Source organism: Cervus canadensis, chromosome 6, assembly GCF_019320065.1.
Source record: "Cervus canadensis isolate Bull #8, Minnesota chromosome 6, ASM1932006v1, whole genome shotgun sequence".
Classification (NCBI taxonomy): Eukaryota; Metazoa; Chordata; class Mammalia; order Artiodactyla; family Cervidae; genus Cervus; species Cervus canadensis.
Window position 1 is genome coordinate 79,974,916 of NC_057391.1, and position 21,918 is coordinate 79,996,833.

General features: G+C 44.4%; 2 protein-coding genes across 6 annotated transcripts in view; one reads left to right on the plus strand and one right to left on the minus strand.

Annotated features, from left to right (window-relative positions):
- ZNF410 (zinc finger protein 410) overlaps positions 1 to 5,526 on the plus strand; it is a 41,493-nt gene extending 35,967 nt beyond the window's left edge. For 3 of the 5 annotated variants that reach the window (XM_043472516.1, XM_043472519.1, XM_043472517.1), the window contains 2 exons: positions 44 to 171; positions 4,752 to 5,526. In XM_043472516.1, the coding sequence (XP_043328451.1) occupies positions 44 to 171; positions 4,752 to 4,790 (167 nt within the window). In that variant the 3' untranslated portion in view covers positions 4,791 to 5,526. Of the gene's footprint in view, positions 1 to 43; positions 175 to 4,518; positions 4,574 to 4,751 lie in introns of those variants that run through there. The other 2 variants (XM_043472518.1, XR_006270121.1) reach the window with 2 other exon arrangements.
- Positions 5,527 to 5,990: 464 nt separating this feature from the next.
- FAM161B (FAM161 centrosomal protein B) lies at positions 5,991 to 21,776 on the minus strand. Its single transcript, XM_043472515.1, has 9 exons — positions 21,649 to 21,776; positions 15,984 to 16,303; positions 14,475 to 15,028; positions 12,394 to 12,740; positions 11,852 to 11,979; positions 9,871 to 10,035; positions 9,553 to 9,652; positions 7,886 to 8,028; positions 5,991 to 7,205 (listed from the first exon to the last, which is right to left on the minus strand). The coding sequence occupies exons 1-9, from the start codon at positions 21,700 to 21,702 to the stop codon at positions 7,124 to 7,126; spliced, it is 1,893 nt and encodes a 630-aa protein (XP_043328450.1). The 5' UTR covers positions 21,703 to 21,776; the 3' UTR covers positions 5,991 to 7,123.
- Positions 21,777 to 21,918: the final 142 nt, after the last annotated feature.

The following is a 21,918-nucleotide window of genomic DNA, read 5'->3' on the forward strand; positions in this document are numbered from 1 at the left end:
CTTTGGATTCACTTTGCACTGAAACCTTTTTCTGCTGTTTCAGAGGTGCTTGCTGAAGGATCCCCACGTCCTCTGTCTTCAGTGCCTGATGTGACGCATCACCTGGTGACCATGCAGTCAGGGAGGCAGTCGTATGAGGTTTCTGTCTTAACTGCTGTAAATCCGCAGGAGGTAAATCTGTCTCTTGCCCTTTGTTTCGGTGGCAAGTAAGGTGGGGAATGATTGGGAATCTACTTCAGAGGATCTGAAAAACATTCTTGTTTCCCTTTCCTGGAGACTTTGACTAGAATATCTTCTTTTAAGCTAACCTGAGTGTTAGGGTCTCCTGAATTGAGAGGTTGGTCATTCACTTCTGGGGCTCTCAACTTTAGTTTCCTTGATACACATGCCCTAATTTATCATTCATTTTGCCAGGGTTGTCTGTCTGGGAGATAACCAGGCTGAACCAACTGAGCGTATGGGAATGTGTCCACTGGCTTGTCGAGTAAGAACTATTATCTAAATCAAAGAGGGCTTTCAGGTTGATTCTAAGCATCCCTTACTCTATTTGTTTGGTTCTGATCCAGAAAACAATGAAAACCAGTCGGGCTTCTAGAATCTTCGGATTGTCCTTTTACTGGCCTTGTGTTGTGGAGGTAGATGATTTCATCATGAGCTTATTTTATATGCACACGCTGTTCCCAAAGCTTGTATATCCTGGCTTTGGCATTAGAGTATCTTTTACTTTTCAATATAACCTTTAGACCACAGTCCATCATTACAGCTTTCAAATGACCCTTCCTCCTATTTGAGTAGTCTCAATTTTTCTGTAATATTTCTGAGGATACCCAAGTTCACAAGGCTCTGAGCATGCTGTTTTTGCCAGAACCCTTCCTTGTATTTATCATTGTCACCCATTGTCTCACTCTTGATTATGTTATATTGAAAGCTTTTGTTATTTGTTATCATTGGTTCTTTCCTAAGTCTCCTCCTGGTGACTGCTTTGGAACATGTCTCATGTGGAGCCTTCCTCTGTTTTTTCCCTGCTTCATATATCTGTCTAAAATTTTTTATTATGGAAGTTTTCAAAGAGTATATATACTGAGGAAGAGATTAGTATAATGAACCTAGGTAGGTATCAACCCATCTTCAACAATTAACTATCTACTGTTCTTATCACTCCCCTCCTACTGTTTGCTGTTAATGTTTTTATTTATACTGGAGTATTTTAAATCAGATCACAGACATCTCATCTGTAAATATTTCAGTATATACCTCTAACAGATAAATAGTTTTCATAATCATATCTGTATCATACCCAATAAAATTAACCACAATTTATTGATATCTTCTGATACTTAGCCTTTAAAATTTTTTCTCAGAAATATCTTTTTATGGTTGGTTGGTTTGATTAGGATTCAAACAAAGCCTATATATTGCATTTGGTTAATAATTCTTTTTTTATTTGTAATAGTCCACCCCTCTTTTTTTCAGTATAGCTATCTATTTAAGGAATTGGATTATTTGTCCTGTATAATTTCCCACATTTTTATTTTAGCTGATTGACTCCCTTTGTTGCTTGATACATTTCTCTATCCACAGATATCCTGGAAACTGGTAGTTACATTTAGGGGCTTGATTAGGTTCCTGTTTGTTTTTCCCTTGGCAAGAATATTTTGTTGGTGGTTCTCTTACTTCCTACTAGGTTTCATCAAGAGAGAGATGGTATTCAGCTGTTCTCTTACAGATCTCAAGATTGACCAGTGGGTTATGTAAAAGCTTTGGCAACCATTACTTATCATGGCCTAGATCTGTTTTTTCATTAGGGCTTAAACAGTGATATCCTGATTCTTTTTTTTCCTTCAGCTTTTATTAACTGTGATTCTTCTATAAAAGAAATACTTTCATTAACTATTGGGTTGAATAGTTCAGGAAAATCATTTCCTTCTCTTTGTACTTAGTACAAATTACCTGACATACCAATGCACAACACTCAGTGTTTTCTTTTTTTTAATGTTTGAAACTTTGGAGCTTTTCTCTCCCATACTACTGAATACCTTTTTTAATTGAAGCACTCCATATTACCCCAAATAAATGCCAAGTGTATGAAGACTTAATTCATTCAACAGATACTAATATATGTATCAGTAAATATTTCAGTATATACCTCTAACAGATAAAGTTATTCATAATTATATCTTTGTCATACCCACTAAAATTAATAACAATTTATTGATATCCTCTGTTACTTAGCACAAGGCACCCTGCTGGGTACTAGTTATACAGTAGTAAATACAGTCTCTGCCTCAAAGAGCTTATAGTCAGAGTTAGGGCCTCTACCTTTTTATAACTCCATAGCTATATAAATGGTGCCCTTGCGGCTGTGCTGTGTAGAGAGTTTAGAATGGGAAGGGCAATGGGTCAGTAACTGGCAGATTTTATTCAGGGTAGTAGTGCTAGTCTTGGGGGAAGTCATGGAATAAATTTTAGAGCTTAAGTTGAGACCTAAGGGATGAATAGCAGTCATCTTGATGGAGATGTAGGAGGGATTTGGAAGAAATTTAACAGGTGTAAAGGTAAGCAGTATGCACAAAGGCAGAAGGTGCGAGGGAGCATGCCTGGCTATGGAACCACAAAGGGTTGAGTGTAATGGACTTGGAATGGAGAGAAGGTGTGGAATGGAAAAATGAGAGCAGGAAAGACAAGCTGGTTCCTCTCTTGGAGGGTCTTACAGGACATGATTTTATCCTGGGGGCACTGGGGAGACACGACATGTTTTTAAATGGAGTATGACATGGTCAGTTTTGTGTAGGCATAAAGTCCAATAATAGTACATTTGTTCTCTTGAACATGGAATTGGCTTCAAAGTGTCCTTGTCTGGGTGATGCTCACTGACAGCCTCAGGCAGACACAATAACACAAACTGCCTAAAAAAAAGAAAACAAAACTTGGCCTTCACCCCAGGAGAACACAAGGGCCTCTAATGGAAGCCTCAGACGCGTAATTGTGGATGCCGCCAGAGGAACGTGCCACTCTTAGATGAAGCTGAACCTGCTGCACGGTCACGTTTTCCTCATGGATCCTTGTGTGTATACAAATATAACTTCTGTCTGAGCCTCACTTATTTTATTTTCCTTTACTCTACCACTGTTTTTTTCCTGTCATCAAGGCATTTCCACTGCTCATTCCCTCCTTTTCCTTCTCAAGGTAGGCTTGTCACATTCTTCAGTACCTTTCATTTTTTTCAAGCTATCAGCCCCCAAAGGCTCCAGGCTGCATCTTCTTCCTCATCCAGGGTCTAGCTACTAACTGACCATTCTACCAGTGAATGAGGACTATTGATTCCTTAGGGATTCTTTTCAGATGCCAGAGAAGGAGAAGGCAGTAGCAAACCTTAAAACAACATGTAGCCATTCCAAGTTGTTTCTTAAAGATCACCATGCATTGTAGATCAGACCTGTAAGAATCTATTGATTGGACTCCTGTAAATATGCTCTAAAAATAAAGATAACTTACCAAGAATATCAGAGAACAACCAAGTCAAGTATCAGAAATTATCATGGAAAATATATGAAGAACTACAAGGTAACTCTCACTCAGATGGTTCAGATTGGACAGTTTTGATTTTCCCTCAGTGTGGCCAGGTCTTTTGAGAACCAGAGGACTCACTGTGCAGGCCCAGCAGAGACCCAAGGGCTTTTTGACCTCCTGTGGACTAAACGTCATCCCAAATGGGGTTCTGTAGCCCCACTGAGTTTACATTCTTGAACTTAAGAACCAGTATAAGTGATTGCCAGCTAGCTTTCACTTTATCTTAGAATATTTTCCAGTTGAAAAAAGAAGGAAAACAAATTACCAATTCTTTAACATTTCTCAAAAGTGCCATTGCTAAGTTTGAGTGCAAACATGTGGCTCTTGGTCTAGATTAAATACATACCATTCCTAATCTCTACCACACAGCATCAAATCAGATCTGTAGTTTCTTTCTCTTAAGTTTTATGCTTTTCTTTAAATTTCTTTAACTTCTATACCATTAAATCCTACTATGTAAATTACCTTCATCTAAATTGAGATCACCAAATATATCTCCAGCTCAAAATTTATTTGATTAGATTTTAAAACATGCTCAGTGTTTATCCTGTTTTCATTCCCATCTCATTTTGTTTTCATAATAAAATAGAACCCAGTTTCATCCATTATTATGCAAAACCACCTTAGAGTAGCAACCCTGGGTGTAGAGTGGAATGTCCACCCTATTGGAGATGCTCAGGCTTGTCTTCCTCATCACAGGAAAGGTATTTTTAAGGCCAGGAAATCTCTGATTTTTCATGACTGGGTTGTAGCTTTCATGTAGAACCCCATTCCTTTTACTTCTACTTGAACCTGCAGCCTTTGGTTAACTGACTTTGGTTTAACAGTACCTTGGTTAACTGATCGATGTAAGATTTTTAGTTCCACCAGTTCTGATTTGCCTGACTAGTGAGTGTGATTACACAAATAATAATTTGGCTTATAGAATATTATTATTATTATTATCAGGATATCTTACTGCCATAGTGGAAATGACAGCAAGTGGTCAAAGTGCTGTCCCAAGGTCAGTATATAAATGAGATCTATCAGTCTCTGCATGTCTCTTGCTTTGGAACTAGCTATCCCTGACTTACCCTTGTAATGTATTCCCCACCCCCAGTTGTAAACCTTTCATTTAGTATGAGTTATTTTTCCTATTATTCACTGGTAACTATTCCAGATTTGTTTTTAATCTCTTACAGTTACTAAACCAAGGAGATTTAACTGAAAGACGGACATGAGCCATGGGTGCTGACTCCTGGAAGAGCAGCTTTGTCTGATCCCAGAGTGCATTCGGTGGGAACAGGATGCTTATGGCTCACAAGTTGCCAGAACCAAAACAAAAAAGGACCCCACTTTTGCCTCTGTTCATCTTTCCTGGCCTAGAAGATGACTGTAGGAGAGCTTCTCTTCAGTTACCATCTGATGCAGACAAGGAAGAAAGCAGTGAATATGGGCTGGGTAACTGGACCTACCTCTCTTCCCACTGCACAGTTTTGGGATAGACTTCTCCCAAAAGTGAGTTTGATTACGTGTTGGCTGCAGTTTCTCCGTAAGACTATTGAGGGGAGGTTTTCCTTTGAAGAATTTTCATCCCAGACTGAGCTGTCTTTTCACTTGGGTGAACTAAATCCTGCCACCAACCATAAAACTTCACCAAGAAGTTCAGCTTTCAAGATGCCTTGTTGCTTCAGAGAAGGGTGTGATGTCAGTCCTGTTGTGACATTCTCCCTTTAGCAACCTGAGTAAGAGACTCTCCGCCACTGGGCTGCAAAAAAATAAATTACTTGAATCCCTGCTTGGCCCAAGCTGAGGTACTATCTTGTCCTAATCACCTCTACTTGGCCACTTTGCTTTCTTTGTTTATGGAACATACAGTAGCATGTTAAGAGGTTTTTTTTTTTTCTTTTTTAAGTTAAAAATCATATGATTCAGAGCTTCAATTGTTTTTCCTTTAAATAAAACAGCTGGTCAGTTCTTTGGCTCCTTGTTTTAAACAAATTTGTTTTCTTAGAGAGTAGATTAAGAAAATAATTCAGCCTTTCCCTTTAAGATGGGGCACTGATTTACCCCTAGGAGTCCATGCAGGTAAAACTGAGCTCAGAAGTCTCGGGGCGCCTCACACGAGCATCTTCATCCCCAACCAACAAACCCAGAGGGTGGTTAGTAGAGTGTCACTCTTGTCATCACCAAAAGGACCATGTTTGAGTCTGGAAAAATGGCAGTAATAACAGATACTCTTGAATCTGTCCGGAAAGGTAGTTTTAAAAACATGATCAAAGTTCTCCTGTTAGAGCAGGCATTCTTGCTATCATCCTGTCTTTATAGGATGATAAATCTCTCTCTTTATAGGATGATAGATCTCTCATCCTGAGAGAGAATATCTAATTATTATTGCTGAGAAGAAAAGCATCCAAAGGTCACCTACTAGTAGGACGTCATGGCTGTCAGAAGAAGTTTCAAATTTATTAAAATGAACCTCATGCTGACACAGTACATACATGCACACAGTGGCACATTCTGAGAAGATACAGCAAAGAATTAACTGCTGTTTTAAATAAAGTAATTACATTGATAGTTCTTAGTTTGTTAATGACATGCATAATTACCCTGAGTTCATACTTGTATTTTAAAAATGCCAGTTTTATACTAGAACTTACACTTATTTTTATACTAGAACAATGATCTTCAACCAAGGACATTTTGCTACCCAGGGGACTTTTCGCAATATCTGGAGACATTTTTGGTTGTCAGAACTGGGGAGAGGGATGCTATTGGCATCTAGTGAGTACAGGCCAGGGGTGCTGCTAAACATTCTACAGTGTATAGCTCCCTCACCCAAAAGTGTCATCTGGCCCAAAATGTCAATAGTGTTGAGACTGAGAAACCCTGTATTTTGGGTCGCAAAGGTGTCATCCCCCATGGGCTAATTCTGATACACAAATGTGAATCATTTTGCCCACACATTATTTCCAAATAATTTTTTTGGAAGGAGGGGGGCGGGCCATGCAGCTTGTGGGATCTTAATTCCCTGACTAGGGAATGAACCTGCACCTTGGCAGTGAAAGCAGAGTCTTAACCACTGGACCACCAGGGGATTCCCAGTAATTTTTAAATTAGTTGCCAACATGCAAATTTCTGGTTTCTGTTGAAAATGTGGTTTATCTGGCAATTCTAGGCCCATAGTCCAGCAGGACAATATTTTCCAGTCTCTTTTTTATCTCCTGCTATCTTACAGCTAGCCCATATGACCCATTTGTTTCCTGACCAGGAAGGTTTACACCTTTTTTTCTGTACATATACTTAAGTGTGAGGCACAAAGAACCATTAATCAGCTCTGATCTCTCCATCTTGAACTTCTCACTTTGATTTAACTTGGATTATTCTCTGTTATCTACTTTTCTTTCCCCCATTCTCCAGAAGTAACCATGACTCAAAATCCAAGTTTTGCCCGCCTTGACTCAACCCCAAGTTTGCTGCTTGAATACTATTCAAAAGCAGTATTGTAAGTATCCTTATTAAGCAAGTGTTCTGAGATTATCTGGTAATTCGTAAGACAGCTCATCCAGTTCTTTCATGGGACTTGAAATCTTTCCAGAGATTCTTCTAAATCCTGCTGTGGATTCCTGATGCCAACTTTTGTAGTTTCATGAGTGCTGCAGAATAAATTAAAGCATTATACAATTTTAAGTTTTAAAGGAACCATCATGTAAGGCATAAGCATGGTTTCAAGATTATCATTATTCTGTATGGGGTAGAAAGGCAAATTTCTAGGGGGAAAACTGAGATAGGAATTAGGGTAAGGGCTGCTAGGACTTAACGAAACAAAATTTGAGAGTAATGGAAATACTGTACTTTTTTCCCTTTGACTTAGATGATATCAATGGAGGAGATGGTGCTAATGAGTTACTTTTTAAAAATGCTAGATTTGAACAAGCCATGGTGACCATGCTGAAGGGAAAAGAAAGGCTTTGATCAAGCTTTTACAGCTTTTATTGGGCTCAATAAAGGTTTCTACCTTCACTTGTCAAAGAGTGTAACTTAACATTTAATAGGAAGTAAAAGTACATGATTTTTCTTCAAAAGTGAAGGCATTGGACTGAAATTGGAAAAATGATCTGTTTCATATTGAAGGAATCTAGACCTAATATACAATGGTTATATTTTATTCACAACTGCACTACACACCAAATTTAAATGTGTTACTTGGAGATCCCTGGTTTAGTATACTGTAAGTATAGGATTGTGACTCAGAATATGAGTGAATGTTCTAAAGCTCCCTCCCAGCGGCACTGCTAGAGATGCAGTTTGAGAGCTGCAGGATGACCCCAATCACCTGGGACAATCACCGACTTCCCACTGCTCCTTCCACTGTAGAGCCCGGCTGCCCTGACCCTTGTTCCTCACAAAGTCTTCATCCAGCCCAGCCTGCTTCAGGGTGTCTCGATACCGCTGTTCTGCTTCCTTCCTGGCAAGGTCCTGTGGAATAGAAATGAATCTGCTATAGCTGAATTACCAGATTAATTTTAAATTGCCTGTTTAATCTGTATGCTTTAATACTTCTTTCCCACCCCACCACCCCACCATTAATGCTGTACACAGATTTGTATGAAAATTACTTAGAGCCTCGTTTTCAAGCTTCAAAGTACATAGGAACTACCTGAAGATCGGATTACAATGCAGATACTCATTTGGTAGTTCTCAGATGGGGCCTGCAATTCTGTATTTCTAATTCTCTCAGGAGATGCCAATTGCTGTTTTGGGAACCACATCTTTGCCTGGCCAAGGATTCAGATTTTTGGAAGACCAAGTGAGACAACAATGAAAAAGATGGACTAAAAACATTTAAGATTCAAAAGCAACGAAACCATCATCAGGAACACTTACATATAACAGACTGAAAATAAGCTGCAGTAGTAACATTCGTAACAGGGTGGATGGTCTGTACATAGACCAGAAAAGGGTTAGTTCTTGCTTATTTGTTTAAGTGATATTTTTCCCAGAGTGGTGAAAGATCTTTTGAGATCTGAGAGTAAGCTTCCTAGGAAAAAGCTAACATAAAGAGCAAAAGTCATTATAAGAAATTTTTTCTTAGAAATCTAAGTTGCTAAGTAAATCCAAGACAATCCAGTGTGTGTGTGTGTGTGTGTGTGTAATATGCAGGGTGTGTAATATGCAGGAAGCTAGGGAGGACTGGACCTAGGAAATGCCTCAATAATGTACTGATAATATGTGTGTGTGTGTGTGTGTGTGTAATATGCAGGAAGCTAGGGAGGACTGGACCCAGGAAATACCTCAATAATGTACTGATAATGCCTAGCATTTGGAACCAGGTCATTATGGAATGCCAACTTTTGTTTGAAACTCTGGAGAGGAGAGAGATCTACAGGGCCTGATGCAGCTCAAAGCTGTCTGGGATGGTGGCCTTTCTAAGGCTGTTCAAGTAACCCCAGAGCTTCCTTAGGGAAATCTCAACTGAGTCCAACTTCCGTAAAAGTCTAGAGAACATCTTAGAGAGGATCTTGCAGTTGGAAAGCCACTTAACGTGGAAGAGGCCTTGTGGGGTGCTTGCGAGCATCCCAACCCCTGAAGACCTATAAATGTGCCACAGCTCCAGAGACTGGGGATGCCTGGGGCACCAGCACTACAGGAGGAGAGGTGACGTTAGCAAGTTAGAGATACTCTAACAGAGCCAGACTGTCAATTGTATGTCTAGAATCTAACCTCCATTTTGGTTCAAACTGTAAACTAGACTATAGTGAAAACCCCAGGAAGTGAAATATCCTTTTATAGATGCCTTTGGAATCCAGTCTTGGATGAAATCAGTCCAAACAGTGTTCACCAATGCACTACTTTCTTTGGGAAAGATAGTAGTAATAAAATGAGCCAAATTTAGAATCTTTCTGAGCCTAAGGGAAGTGTTTAATACCCAGATATTAAACTGTTTCATAATTTCTAAGAGCCATCTCATCCAAGAGAAAATAAATGATACTTTAGATTTACCTTGGTAACCTGTTCGAAGAGATACGGCCGCCTTTGTATTCTTTCCTTCATTTCCTCCAGTTCTTTCTTATACTCTTTTGCTCTTTTACGGTCATTGTTCCTGAAATTAACAAGACTTTTAGAGTGAGTTCCAGGTTTTTCCAATCTGGAATACCTTTAATTCAAGTTAAATGGAATAACTCCCATAGACATTGGAAATTCCTAACTGTGCCTGGCAAAATTCTTGACTATGATTACAGGAGCCTACTGTAATGACCCCATTTTCAAGGCAAGTGGCTCCCAAGATAGTTATCCCTTTGACACATGGAGGACACTGACCGATTCTCTTTGAGCTTTGCTTTGAACACCTCCTCCAGGCTCTTATGGGGATCCATGGCTTTTGCACGCAAGGTGACAGATTTAGATATTGCCTGACACTTCTTTTTGTGCATCTCCAACCACTGAGTACTTTCATCTGCTTTGTCCTTTTTCTCAAGTGAACATCTAAAGGGAAGAGGCAAGAAAAATACAGGTGACCAACCTGGGTATAATTTAAAGCAACCTTAGTAACCTCTCTGGAAAGTCAGTTGGTTTTTTCTATGAACAGGTGACTACCACACTGGGATTTCAGGAAGAATACGATTCTGTGGTTAAATGCACTGGCAGATGAAGCCTTTCCAGCACCATGGACAGTGAGTTTCTACCCTAGAAGTTCATCAATTGAACTGGAAAACATGAAAGAAAATACTCTTAGACTCAGGCTTCCTGCTATCTGGAAACAGTAATACTAATAAGCACCATTTGCTGAGCTACCTACACTGACCCAAGTACAAACAGACACCAATAAGTGCTTTTATAGCTGTTAGTTTTTGTAATCCTAACAGCTGCCAAGTTAGGCAAGGACAGTAAGTCTCCCTGTTCATAGGCAACAAGATTGGGCCTCAAGGAGGATAAGCTACTTGCTCAAAGCTACCCAGCATGCAAGTGAAAGCCAAGGTTAGAACCAGGATGTCTGACTCCCAAGCCTCTGCCCTTGACAACTGTGCTGTAAATGGTAGATTGGAAGGTGCCTGAGTTCATGGTCCTTTGGGAATACATATCTGCATTTCCATGGAAACCTGGAAATGGGTCTCCCTCAATGCACAGACAATTTGGGATCAACTTGCAGCATTTAGTTTGTGTAAATCCTCTACAAGGTACTATGGAGAATTCTACCAGAAAAGTCCAGACTCTTGCAGTTGGATGTTTATATTCAGACATACTAGGAAGGAGGGTGGGAAAGTTTAGCCTGCTAATATGTCACACTCCCTATTGCCAGAACGCAGACATGGACATCCTCTGCAGGTGGGCCACCCTCTGGTTGATGAGACCTATCGTAGTGAGACCTCAGAATAGAGGCACTGAGCCTTGATTTAGCAGCTCTGAATGAAATTTGAGGAAGAAGGGAGTATCCTTTAGATTCTAAATACATTTCTAAAATCCCTGTTGTGGGTCTTCAGCAGCCAAGTACGTTCTGTGCACTCCTGTGAGCCCCACAGGAAGGCACTGAGATGCAAGTCCTCCCAGGGTTAAGCCACCTGTTACACTGACCACTCCTGCTGTCTTCAGCTCAGAGGCCTGGTGGAGGAACTCCTGCTGGGGCACTGGCTGGATGAGAACAAACACCACCAGGACAGTCAGGTCAATTAAAGAGTTAAAAATAAGGAGGCTCCTGTTTCCCAACTGATTTATAATAGTTCCCCAAGATGAATCAGAAAATCTCAAATCTCCGCCATGGATGCCTCATCTTCTTTATGGCAGGTTCAGGCTTCTCTGAATTCCTGTTCCTGTAGCTTCCTCCAGCTTCCTCAGTGGATCTCCATCTGTTTGGAAACTTCTTTCTTTCCAGCCTTTATCTAGCTGACTCCTCATTCTTCAGGTTTCACCTTAGACATCTATTACAAGAGACCCAGGCTGCCCAGTGCCCCTACAATTCCCCATATTCCCCCATCATTATACTACTCACGAGATACAGTAGTTGCTGCTTTTCTCTTCTGTATTTCAGACTAGATAATAAACTATAGGTTCCATAAGGTATCTCCAACTTTATCACTGTGCCCAGCACAAAGTAAGTCCCCCAAAGACACTGGCTGAGGGATGGCTAGGCATTCTGCAGCACTCTGTGTGAGGGTCGCATGAATTCCTGTCCTGATCAGAGGCTCCCTTTCCACCCCTTTCTCGGTCTCTCTTATGACAAGAGAGGAGGCTCAGCAGATGAGTGCGTTCCAGCATTTGGGCCAAGATCCGAGCACCATGAGCCTCGTGCAGCCTGACCACTCACCGGACCGCAGATTCCCGCTTCCTGGTGGCATCTGTGATATGTACGGGGAGGGTGTTGGCAGAGAGGGAAGCAAGGCCATTCAGAGAACGACTTCTCGACAGGCGTGTGGCGGGTGGCTCTGGAGATTCCTAGAAGAAACAAAGGCTGATGTTGGTGGGACAGCATGTGCAATTAGTTTCTGTCTTCACTAGGATTCAACTGCGGTGAAGTACTAGTCAGAGTCTTCATTTAATCCCAAAGTTTTTAATTAGAGGAGAAGAGTTCTTTGGAATTGGTACTGGGACATGGCTAATGGATATCAACTCCCTGGCTTCCAGACTTGCTTGGACTTCTTTCTGCAAAGTCCCCCTACCGAGAGGAAAGGAAGGGAAGTATTCTTGTGGTCCTAAATGTTTAGGATCTGTGAATCTGCTTACAGCTGAGCCAGTGTTTTTTGTTTTTTTGTTTTTTAAAGAAAAATGTTGTGAGAAGTGCCTTCCATTGACACTTGGCCCCTCCTGTGTGATGGGCCTCAGCCCTGTCCCTCCTGCCTGAGCTCTCACCTTTCTACCTTCAGAGGCAGCGACATCACAGGGCCTCCGAGTGTGACACCGGCTGGCAGTTCTCAGCAAGAAGGGCTTGTTGCGCGTTGCCTCCCGGGTGTCTCTTCTCTTGGCAGCTTGCTTCTGGAAGGCCTTGTAAAGTTCTTCGTAATTAGGGATGGCAGGATTCACCCGAGGCTGGAATCCAAAGTCAGTGTGCAGAAACCCAAGCTTTTCCTCCCGGGTCCGTGTGGCTGTTCGAGGCTGTCGGTCAGCCTGGCTACTGGAGGGGGCGATGGGGGATGAGGCCTTCTGGAGCGTGTCTAAGGCTCTCATATGGATGCGAATTTTCCTAAGGAGCTCAGCTTCTGTGGAAGGGAAGTCAGGGTGGCAGTGGGTGAGAAGGGACCAAGCTTCATATCAAAAAGTTTGGAGAGCTTTCCCTCTTAAACACTCGCAGTGATGGAGTGTAACGAGGCTGGAACCCATGATTAACTTTCCAGGAATTTTGCAAGCCAGCTGGCACCATGTGGAAAGCTTGAAATTGGCCAGGATAGGAGTATTATTCCATGAAAATGGCAAACACTACAACTTCCTTTTTTTTCTTTTTCTAGACAGTGCCCTAATGAATGTTGACTAGGACACTACTGCTATGTGCCGATCAGGCTGCAGAAGCAGCTGCCATTTACACTTACTGAGCACTTTCTACAGTGCCTTCTTCAGAGATGAAGCAGGAGGGATGGGCCAGACCCCGGCTCCTCTCCCAGGTCTCCCTTCTTGGGCAGAGGCCCCACTGTCCACTCAACTGCCCAAGCCCACATCACTCTTATTGCCTCCTTTCTCATTTCAATCAGTCACAGGTTCTGCCATCTCCTCCTCTTTAACCTCTCTCTGGGCCAGCCTCTTGTCCGTCCTCTCTTATTCATAATTTCTCAGTTGAGTCACTGAAATAGGCTTCTGTAGATCACAGTCCCTCTGGACTCGCCCATCCCCCTTTATTATCCCCAGAGCAGTGAGGTTTCTGAACTGTGTATCTGACCACGAGCCACCCTAAAACCCTTCAGTGGGGACTTCCCCAATGGCTAAGACTCCACGCTCCCAATGCAGGAGGCCCAGGTTTAATCTAGATACAGATCTAGGTCACGGAACTAGATTCCACATGCCGCCACGAAGACCCTGCACCACCAAGTAAATAAAATCTGAAAAATAAAACCCAACCCCTTCAGTGTCTCCCTGCTGCCCTCGGGATGAAGGCCAAACTCCCTCCCACAGCCTACAAGGCCCCAGGCCTGGCTTGTGCCTGTCTGTCCCACCCCTCTCTCCTTTCTCTTTCCCCTCTACCTTTCCATGCCTTGAATGTGCTCAGCTTTCTTACCTTCAATGCTACTGTCTCTTCTGATACACTCTTCATTCCTTTTCTTCGAATTCCCCACGGCTCCTCCTTCAGGGTCAGCCCCCACGCCCACTCTCCTCTGGGGACCTTCCCTCACTGTTCCCACGCCTCACCGCAGTCAGGAACTCTGTTACATGTTCCACAGGCTCCCCCAGGCTTTCCCCTTTATCCCCTGCAAGTGACTCGTCACATTTGTCATGATTTGTCTGTCTCCCTCCCTTGTCCACAAACTCCACATCTGTTTCTTCACACCTGGGGTGTGGCACGTGTTCCTGAATGAGCGAATAAAGCCAGAGTCAAGAAGCTTCGCTTCTTGAAATGTACCTCACAGGAGGTGGGAGGGGGCCTTTCCTTGGGGGCAGCTGGCTAGCGGTGGTACTGGCCTAGGCTGGTCCCCGGCCGTCTCAGTGGTTCTCTGCTCCGGCACCTGTGCTGCCGCAGAGGTGGTGGCATTCACTCACCGAGACAGATGAGGTCATCGGGATGAACCTCGGGCCTCCCACCCCTCTGCCGCCCAGGCACCGCCATTGGACGGGCCAACCCAACCCTACCCGTGGCCTGGGCCTGCACTGAACAAGATCTCTGGTGGGTCTACCCCCGAACAGCCCATCTCCAAGCCAGGATGACCCCTGAGCCCGACTCACTCCCCCACAGCACCCCCTCGGCACCTCCGGGCAGGAGGGGGCTGGGAGGTTAAGGATGTCTTTACCCTGGAGTTTGTCCCTGAGGGCTGGCTCCAGAATGGACTTGGGGATCCTCCTTGTGGCCTTCTGCTTGGGGACTTTGGCTGTAGCGGCAGTGGCGGCCAGGTGCCTCTGCAGAGCAGCTTGCTTTCTCTGCTCCTCCTTCTCTAGGAAGCTGAAGGGCTTCAAGGAAGAGAGGAGCAGTTCCTTCCTCTTCTGGATCCCTGCCCGCCTGCGCGCCTCGTTGCGCTCCATGACCTCCTGATAGAGGGGCAGGTAGACGTGGGCGGGCACGGGCTGGGCCCGGAACTGCCGGTGGCACTCGGCCTCCTCCTGGCCCTGTTTCTCGGCCTGCCGCCTCTCGGGCTCAAAGGAGGCAGGGGAGGCCAGCCACTGCGCCTTCTTCCTGGCCTCGCGCAGCGTCATGCGGAATGGCTGAGGGACGGTGATGGACGACGCCCAGGAGCTGATGCTTCTGTGCTGGGAGGGAGGCCTGAGACCGGACGGTGGCTGCGGATGAGCCTTGGGAGTACGGGAGGGCAGGGTGCCCCAGGAGCTGCAGCGCCTCACGGAGCCACACCTGGGGGACAGAGCAGCTGTGTGCGTGGAGGACAGGGCAGCCAGGACGCCCGGCTCCTCCAGAGTCCTCCACCTCCCCCCCACCTTCCATCAGGTCACACCTAGTTTCTCAGCCTCATGTCACAGCCCCACAGGCCTCTGGTTTGGTGGCTGGTGGTTTTAGTCGGTAAGTCATGTCCGACTCTTGCGACCCTATGGACTGTAGCCCACCAGGCTCCTCTGTCCAAGGGATTCTCCAGGCAAGAATACTGAAGTGGGCTGCCATTTCCTTCTCCAGGGGATCTTCCTGACCCAAGAATTGAACCCAAGTCTCCTGTATTGCAGGCACATGACTTACTGACTGCCTCTAGGCATGCCTTTTTCTCAACCTGGCCTCTCTCCTTCCCACAGGCCAACCCGGCAGCCCTAGAAGGAAGTCTCCTCTTAGAATTGATCTAAGAGTTTTCTACTTTGCACTCGAATCTTTTCATTCGGTAGAGAGAAGAGGGCAGTGACGAGGAGGAGGGCTTTAGAGTCAGGCCCAGGTTCAAAACTTGCTTCAAACAATTACCAGCTGTGTGACCTCCAGCAAGGTTCTCCTGGAACCTCAATTTCCTCATCTGCAGAATGGCAAAAATGATATCTGCTTACAGGATTATTGGAAGGAGAAAAGAAATACTACAAGAGATAAAGTAGACAACATAGAGCAGGGCTTGGCAAGGTAAATGGACCTTGGTGCCATTCTCAGGAAGGTAGCATATTTGGGAAAGGCATCTCTTTAATCGATCCCAAAGTTTCAGTTGACTAAGGGTTACCCAGCGTGCTTAAGGACTGCTGGGTAGGAATCAGAACATGTTTGGCTGATGCTGAGCTGGAGCCTGGGCACGTGGCACTTGCAGAAGGTCTTTGTTTTACTCAGGAGGAAGATGAGGCCTAGAGTCACAACATGGCTTGGCCAGATCTGCGTGCTGCCTTACCTCGAAGATGGGGGGTACTGCACCTGTGGCTTCCCCCTGCCTTTGTCTTGGAGGAAACGCTCCGGGTCCTCATCCTCTTCAGAGAGGCTCTCATCACTGTCTGGGTCAGACGGATAAAGGGATTCCAACCAGCACCGCCTGTCTTTCTGCCTCAGTGCCTGCAGAGTCTCGAAAAAGCTCCCAGTTGAGTCAGAAGTAGAGTCTGTCTCCTCCTCTGGACCGAGGAACTCACTGAGTTTGCTGGCCCTGGGCAAAACCAGCCCATCCCCGTACAGCTCTTCGTCTGCGTCTGTGTCTGAGGAGGATTTGGGGGAAAATATCTAAAACAAAATAGAATAGACTGTGGGTCAAACTATGATTTCAACATGTAACTATTAATTTCATGTTAAATAAATCTATATATTAGGAACTGGGGCAGGGGACCAAGGAACATGTGTTACTTGCTTTAAAGAAATTTCATGTCTCAGAATATAGGCTGTGCTTGGTTGGAGGGCAGGAAAGGGAATCAGAGCTGAAGTTGGTTCATGCAGTGTGGTGAGCATTTGTGGAGTACCTACCTGCACCATGCACCCCTGCGCTCTAGGAATCCCACCTGTGACTTTGGCCACACTCTGGGACCTGCCCTTTGGGGGTTTTACCTACTAGTTGCCAATCTCCCTTTTCCTGCTTCCCCTGTCTACACCTCTGCTTTTCTCATATGCTAGCTAATTCCTACCCTCTTACTAGGAATGAGTAATTAACAGGAGAGACAGTGTGGTTTAGCTGAAAGAGTCCTAGAAAGTGGGAAATCTAACTGGGTTTAAACACTCCTTTCATTCAGAAAATATGTACTGGTGTCTAATGTGCAATGCGTGCATCACCTTCACAGCATCATCTTTCAGGATTTGAAATAGCTCAGTTGGAATTCCATCACCTCCACTAGCTTTGTTCGTAGTGATGCTTTCTAAGGCCCCCTTGACTTCACATTCCAGGATGTCTGGCTCTAGGTGAGTGATCACACCATCGTGATTATCTGGGTCGTGAAGATCTTTTTTTGTACAGTTCTTCTGTGTATTCTTGCCACCTCTTCTTAATATCTTCTGCTTCTGTTAGGTCCATACCATTTCTGTCCTTTATCGAACCCATCCTTGTGTGAAATGTTCCCTTGGTATCTCTAATTTTCTTGAAGAGATCTCTAGTCTTTCCCATTCTGTTGTTTTCCTCTATTTCTTTGCATTGATCACTGAGGAAGGCTTTCGTATCTCTCCTTGCTATTCTTTGGAACTCTGCATTCAAATGGGAATGTCTTTCCTTTTCTCCTTTACTTTTCACTTCTCTTCTTTTCACAGCTATTTGTAAGGTCTCCTCAGACAACCATTTTGCCTTTTTGCATTTCTTTTCCATGGGGATGGCCTTGATCCCTGTCTCCTGTACAATATCACGAACCTCCATCCATAGTTCATCAGGCACTCTATCAGATCTAGTCCCTTAAATCTATTTCTCACTTCCACTGTATAGTCATAAGGGATTTGATTTAGGTCATACCTGAATGGTCTAGTGGTTTTCCCTACTTTCTTCAATTTAAGTCTGAATTTGGCAATAAGGAGTTCATGATCTGAGCCACAGTCAGCTCCCAGTCTTGTTTTTGCTGACTGTATAGAGCTTCTCCATCTTTGGTTGCAAAGAATATAATCAGTCTGATTTCAGTGTTGACTATCTGGTGATGTCCATGTGTAGAGTCTTCTCTTGTGTTGTTGGAAGAGGGTGTTTGTTATGACCAATGTGTTCTCTTGGCAAAACTCTATTAGCCTTTGCCCTGCTTCATCCTGTACTCCAAGGCCAAATCTGCCTGTTACTCCAGGTGTTTCTTGACTTCCTACTTTTGCATTCCAGTCCCCTATAATGAAAAGGACATCTTTTTTTGGGGTATTAGTTCTAAAAGGTCTTGTAGGTCTTCATAGAACTGTTCAACTTCAGCTTCTTCAGTGTTACTGATTGGGGCATAAGCTTGGATTACCATGATATTGAATGGTTTGCCTTGGAAACGAACAGAGATCATTCTGTCATTTTTGAGATTGCATCCAAGTACTGCATTTCGGACTCTTGGCCACAGGACTGGAAAAGGTCAGTTTTTCAATTCCAATCCTAAAGAAAAGGCAATGCCCAAAGAAACTCAAACTATCCCCAGTCAATTGTATCTCATCTTACAGTGCTAGTAAAGTAATGCTCAAAAATCTCTCCAAGCAGGCTCAGCAATATGTGAACCGTGAACTTCCCAGATGTTCAGCTGGTTTTAGAAAAGGCAGAGGAACCAGAGATTAAACTGCCAACATCCACTGGATCATGAAAAGCATGAGAGTTCAGAAAAACTCATCTATTTCTGGCTTTATTGACTATGCCAAAGCCTTTGACTGTGTGGATCACAATAGACTGTGGAAAATTCTGAAAGAGATGGGAATACCAGACCACCTGACCTGCTTCTTGAGACACCTATATGCAGGTCAGGAAGCAACAGTTAGAACTGGACATGGAACAACAGACTGGTTCCAAATAAGAAAAGGAGTACATCAAGGCTATATATTGTCACCCTGGTTATTTAACTTATATGCAGAGTACATCATGAGAAGTGCTGGGCTGGATGAAGCACAAGCTGGAATCAAGACTGACGGGAGAAATATCAATAACCTCAGATATGCAGATGATACCATCCTTATGGCAGAAAGTGAAGAGGAACTAAAAAGCCTCTTGATGAAAGTGAAAGAGGAGAGTGAAAAAGTTGGCTTAAAGCTCAACATTCAGAAAACTAAGATCATGGCATCTGGTCCCATCACTTCATGGGAAATAGATGGGGAAACAGTGGAAACAGTGTCAGACTTTTTTGGGGTGGGGCTCCAAAATCATTGCAGATGGTGATTGCAGCCATGAAATTAAAAGACGCTTATTCCTTGGAAGGAAAGTTATGACCAACCTAGACAGCATGTTAAAAAGCAGAGATATTACTTTGCCAACAAAGGTCCATCTACTCAAGGCTATGGTTTTTCCAGTGGTCATGTATGGATGTGAGAGTTGGACTATGAAGAAAGCTGAGCGCCGAAAAATTGATGCTTTTGAACTGTGGTGTTAGAGAAGACTCTTGAGAGTCCCTTGGACTGCAAGGAGATCCAACCAGTCCATCCTAAAGGAGATCAGTCCTGGGTGTTCACTGGAAAGACTGATGCTGAAGCTGAAACTCCAGTACTTTGGCCACCTCATGAGAAGAGTTGACTCACTGGAAAAGACCTTGATGCTGGGAGGGATCGGGAGCAGGAGGAGAAGGGTATGACAGAGGATATGATGGTTGGATGGCATCACCGACTCAATGGACGTGTGTTTGAGTAAACTCCAGGAATTTGTGATGGACAGGGAGGCCTGGTGTGCTGCGATTCATGGGGTCGCAAAGAGTCGGACATGACTGAGCGATTGAACTGAACTGAATGTGCAATGCTGGGAAAGATTGAAGGCGGTAGGAGAAGGGGATGACAGAGGATGAGATGGTTGGATGGCATCACTGGTGTGATGGACATGAGTTTGAGTAGGCTCTGGGAGTTGGTGATGGGCAGGGAAGCCTGGCGTGCTGCAGTCCATGGGGTTGCAAAGAGTTGAACACGATTGAGCGGCTGAACTGAATGTGCATTGGGCACTGGGTTGAGAGCAGGACAAACAAGGTCCCTACTCTCATGAAGCTGACATCCTAATGAAGGGAGAAAGACAATGTAAGATGGTATTAATTCAATAAAAGCCACAAAACTGTGATAGACTGATGGAGTGGCTATGGGAAGCTTCTCTGTTGATAAAAGTTCATCAGATAAAGACCACTAGGAATGCACCTGTAATCAGAACTAGGTTTATTAACTTATTACAGAATACCTTCTGAAGGACCTTCCCAGTTGGCACTAGTGGGAAAGAATCAGCCTGCCAGTGCTGGAGATATAAGAGACATGGGTTCGATCCCTGGGTCGGGAAGATCCCCTGGAGGAGGGCATGGCAACCCACTCCAGTATTCTTGCCTGGAGAATGCCATGTACAGAGCAGCCTTGTGACTTATAGTCCATAGCATCATAAAGAGTTGGACACGACTGAAGTGGCTTAGCACACACTTTGGGAAATTAGGAAACTTGGTTGGGGTGGGGGTTGAGGGCTTTTTCTAGGGTTGGTTTGTCCTGAATGATTCTGAGGAGGGTTAGGAGAAGCAGGGATCAACTCTGGATGGATGCTGTCATGAAGAGGGCAGTTTAGTAAGTGGGTAAATGAGCCATTTTTATTCAAAAGGTGGCAAAGAACAAAGTAGGGCTGGGTAAGCAGTTGGTAAGTAAGCATAATCATTTAGAAGTACGGGGTATTAGTTGTTTTGCAGGTACAACGTGGCCCTGTGAGAAATACTGATTTCTACTGATCTTGCTGCTGGCTTCATCTGGGTCTATTACAGTCTGAGTTGTACTTTCTCAGTCCTGGGATGATATTCCCTTTCTCACTGTGGAGGACTTTCAGGTTGACACCTGATCGGTAAGAAAAATGTGATACTTGCCAAGATGTGGGCAAAGAGGGTTTGGGGTTCAAAAAAAAGAACAAGTGCAAAGGACTTGAGGCAGGGACCTGAGGCCGGAACAAATGACTCTTGGAGAGGTAGAAAGAGGGTCAGTGTGGTTGGAGGACAATAGCAGAGAAATCCTTAGAGAGGCAGGCTGGGGCCATGATGGGACAGCACAGGTTGACTGGCTGTAGTTGGGGGAAGGGCTGTTTCTGGTCTCCAAGTGACACCTGGTAACGGCTGAACTGGGTACTCAAAGATCTGGCTCTCATACTGAAAAAGAACTGGATTTTGAGTCAAAGATATGTGTACCCTAGCCCTCATTTTGCTACTGAAAAGCGTGTAACTTTAGGAAAATTCTTTTCTAAAAAACGACTTTATTGATATAATTCATACATACCATACAATTCATACAACTCACTGTACAATTCAGTGGGTTTCAGTATATTCAGTTGTGCAACCATCACCACAGTCAATTTTCAATCAACTCTCAAGACACTTCATTTCATTTAGCAGTCACTTCTATTTTCCCTAACCCATCCCCACTCCTCAAGCCCTGAGACCACCATTTTACTTTCTGTCTCTGAATCTGGAGGGCTTCCCTGAAAGCTCAGTTGGTAAAGAATCCGCCTGCAATGCAGGAGACCCCGGTTCAATTCCTGGGTCGGGAAGATCTCCTGAAGAAGGGACAGGCTACCCACTCCAGTATTCTGGCCTGGAGAATTCCATGGACTGTAAAGTCCATGGGGTCGGAAAGAGTCGGACACGACTAAGCTACTTTCACTTCACTTCTGAATTTGGAGGCAAATTTCTTAATCTCTCTGTGCCTGTTTTCTCTTCTATAATACAAAATGGAAACGACAATCCTGGAGGTGGTTGAAACGATAAGCGAAAACAGGGTCACACTGCTACGATTCTATGAAGAACCTGACGCAAGGCGCAAGCGGTTCAAGTCCCGGAGTTAAGAGCCCGCCTTCGCGTCTGCAAACACGCTAGAATCCCACGCCCCGGTGACACGACCCGGTCGTCTGTCTCCAAGGCAACGTTTCAAACAGCTCCCTCTCTCAGAGTTTCCTTTCCGGGGTGCAGACCTGATCCCTCTCCTTTTTCTCCCCTCACCTGATGGCTCCACTGAGCGCCGCCGGAGGCTCCTGCAGACCTCCCCACGGTCATCTCCTCAGCCGGGTAGAGAGACAAACGGCGGTGACAGCGGCGGTGGAGGCGCAAGAGACGCTGCTCAGGTTCCGCCTCTTTCTAGCGTGGGCCTCTGATTGGCTCCCAGGCGGATACTCGAACCATTCCCCTCCCCAGGCAGCCTCGCATCTATCCCGCCCAGGCAGGAAGGACTCGCTTTCTGATTGGCCTATTCTCTTCGCACTTTATACTTCC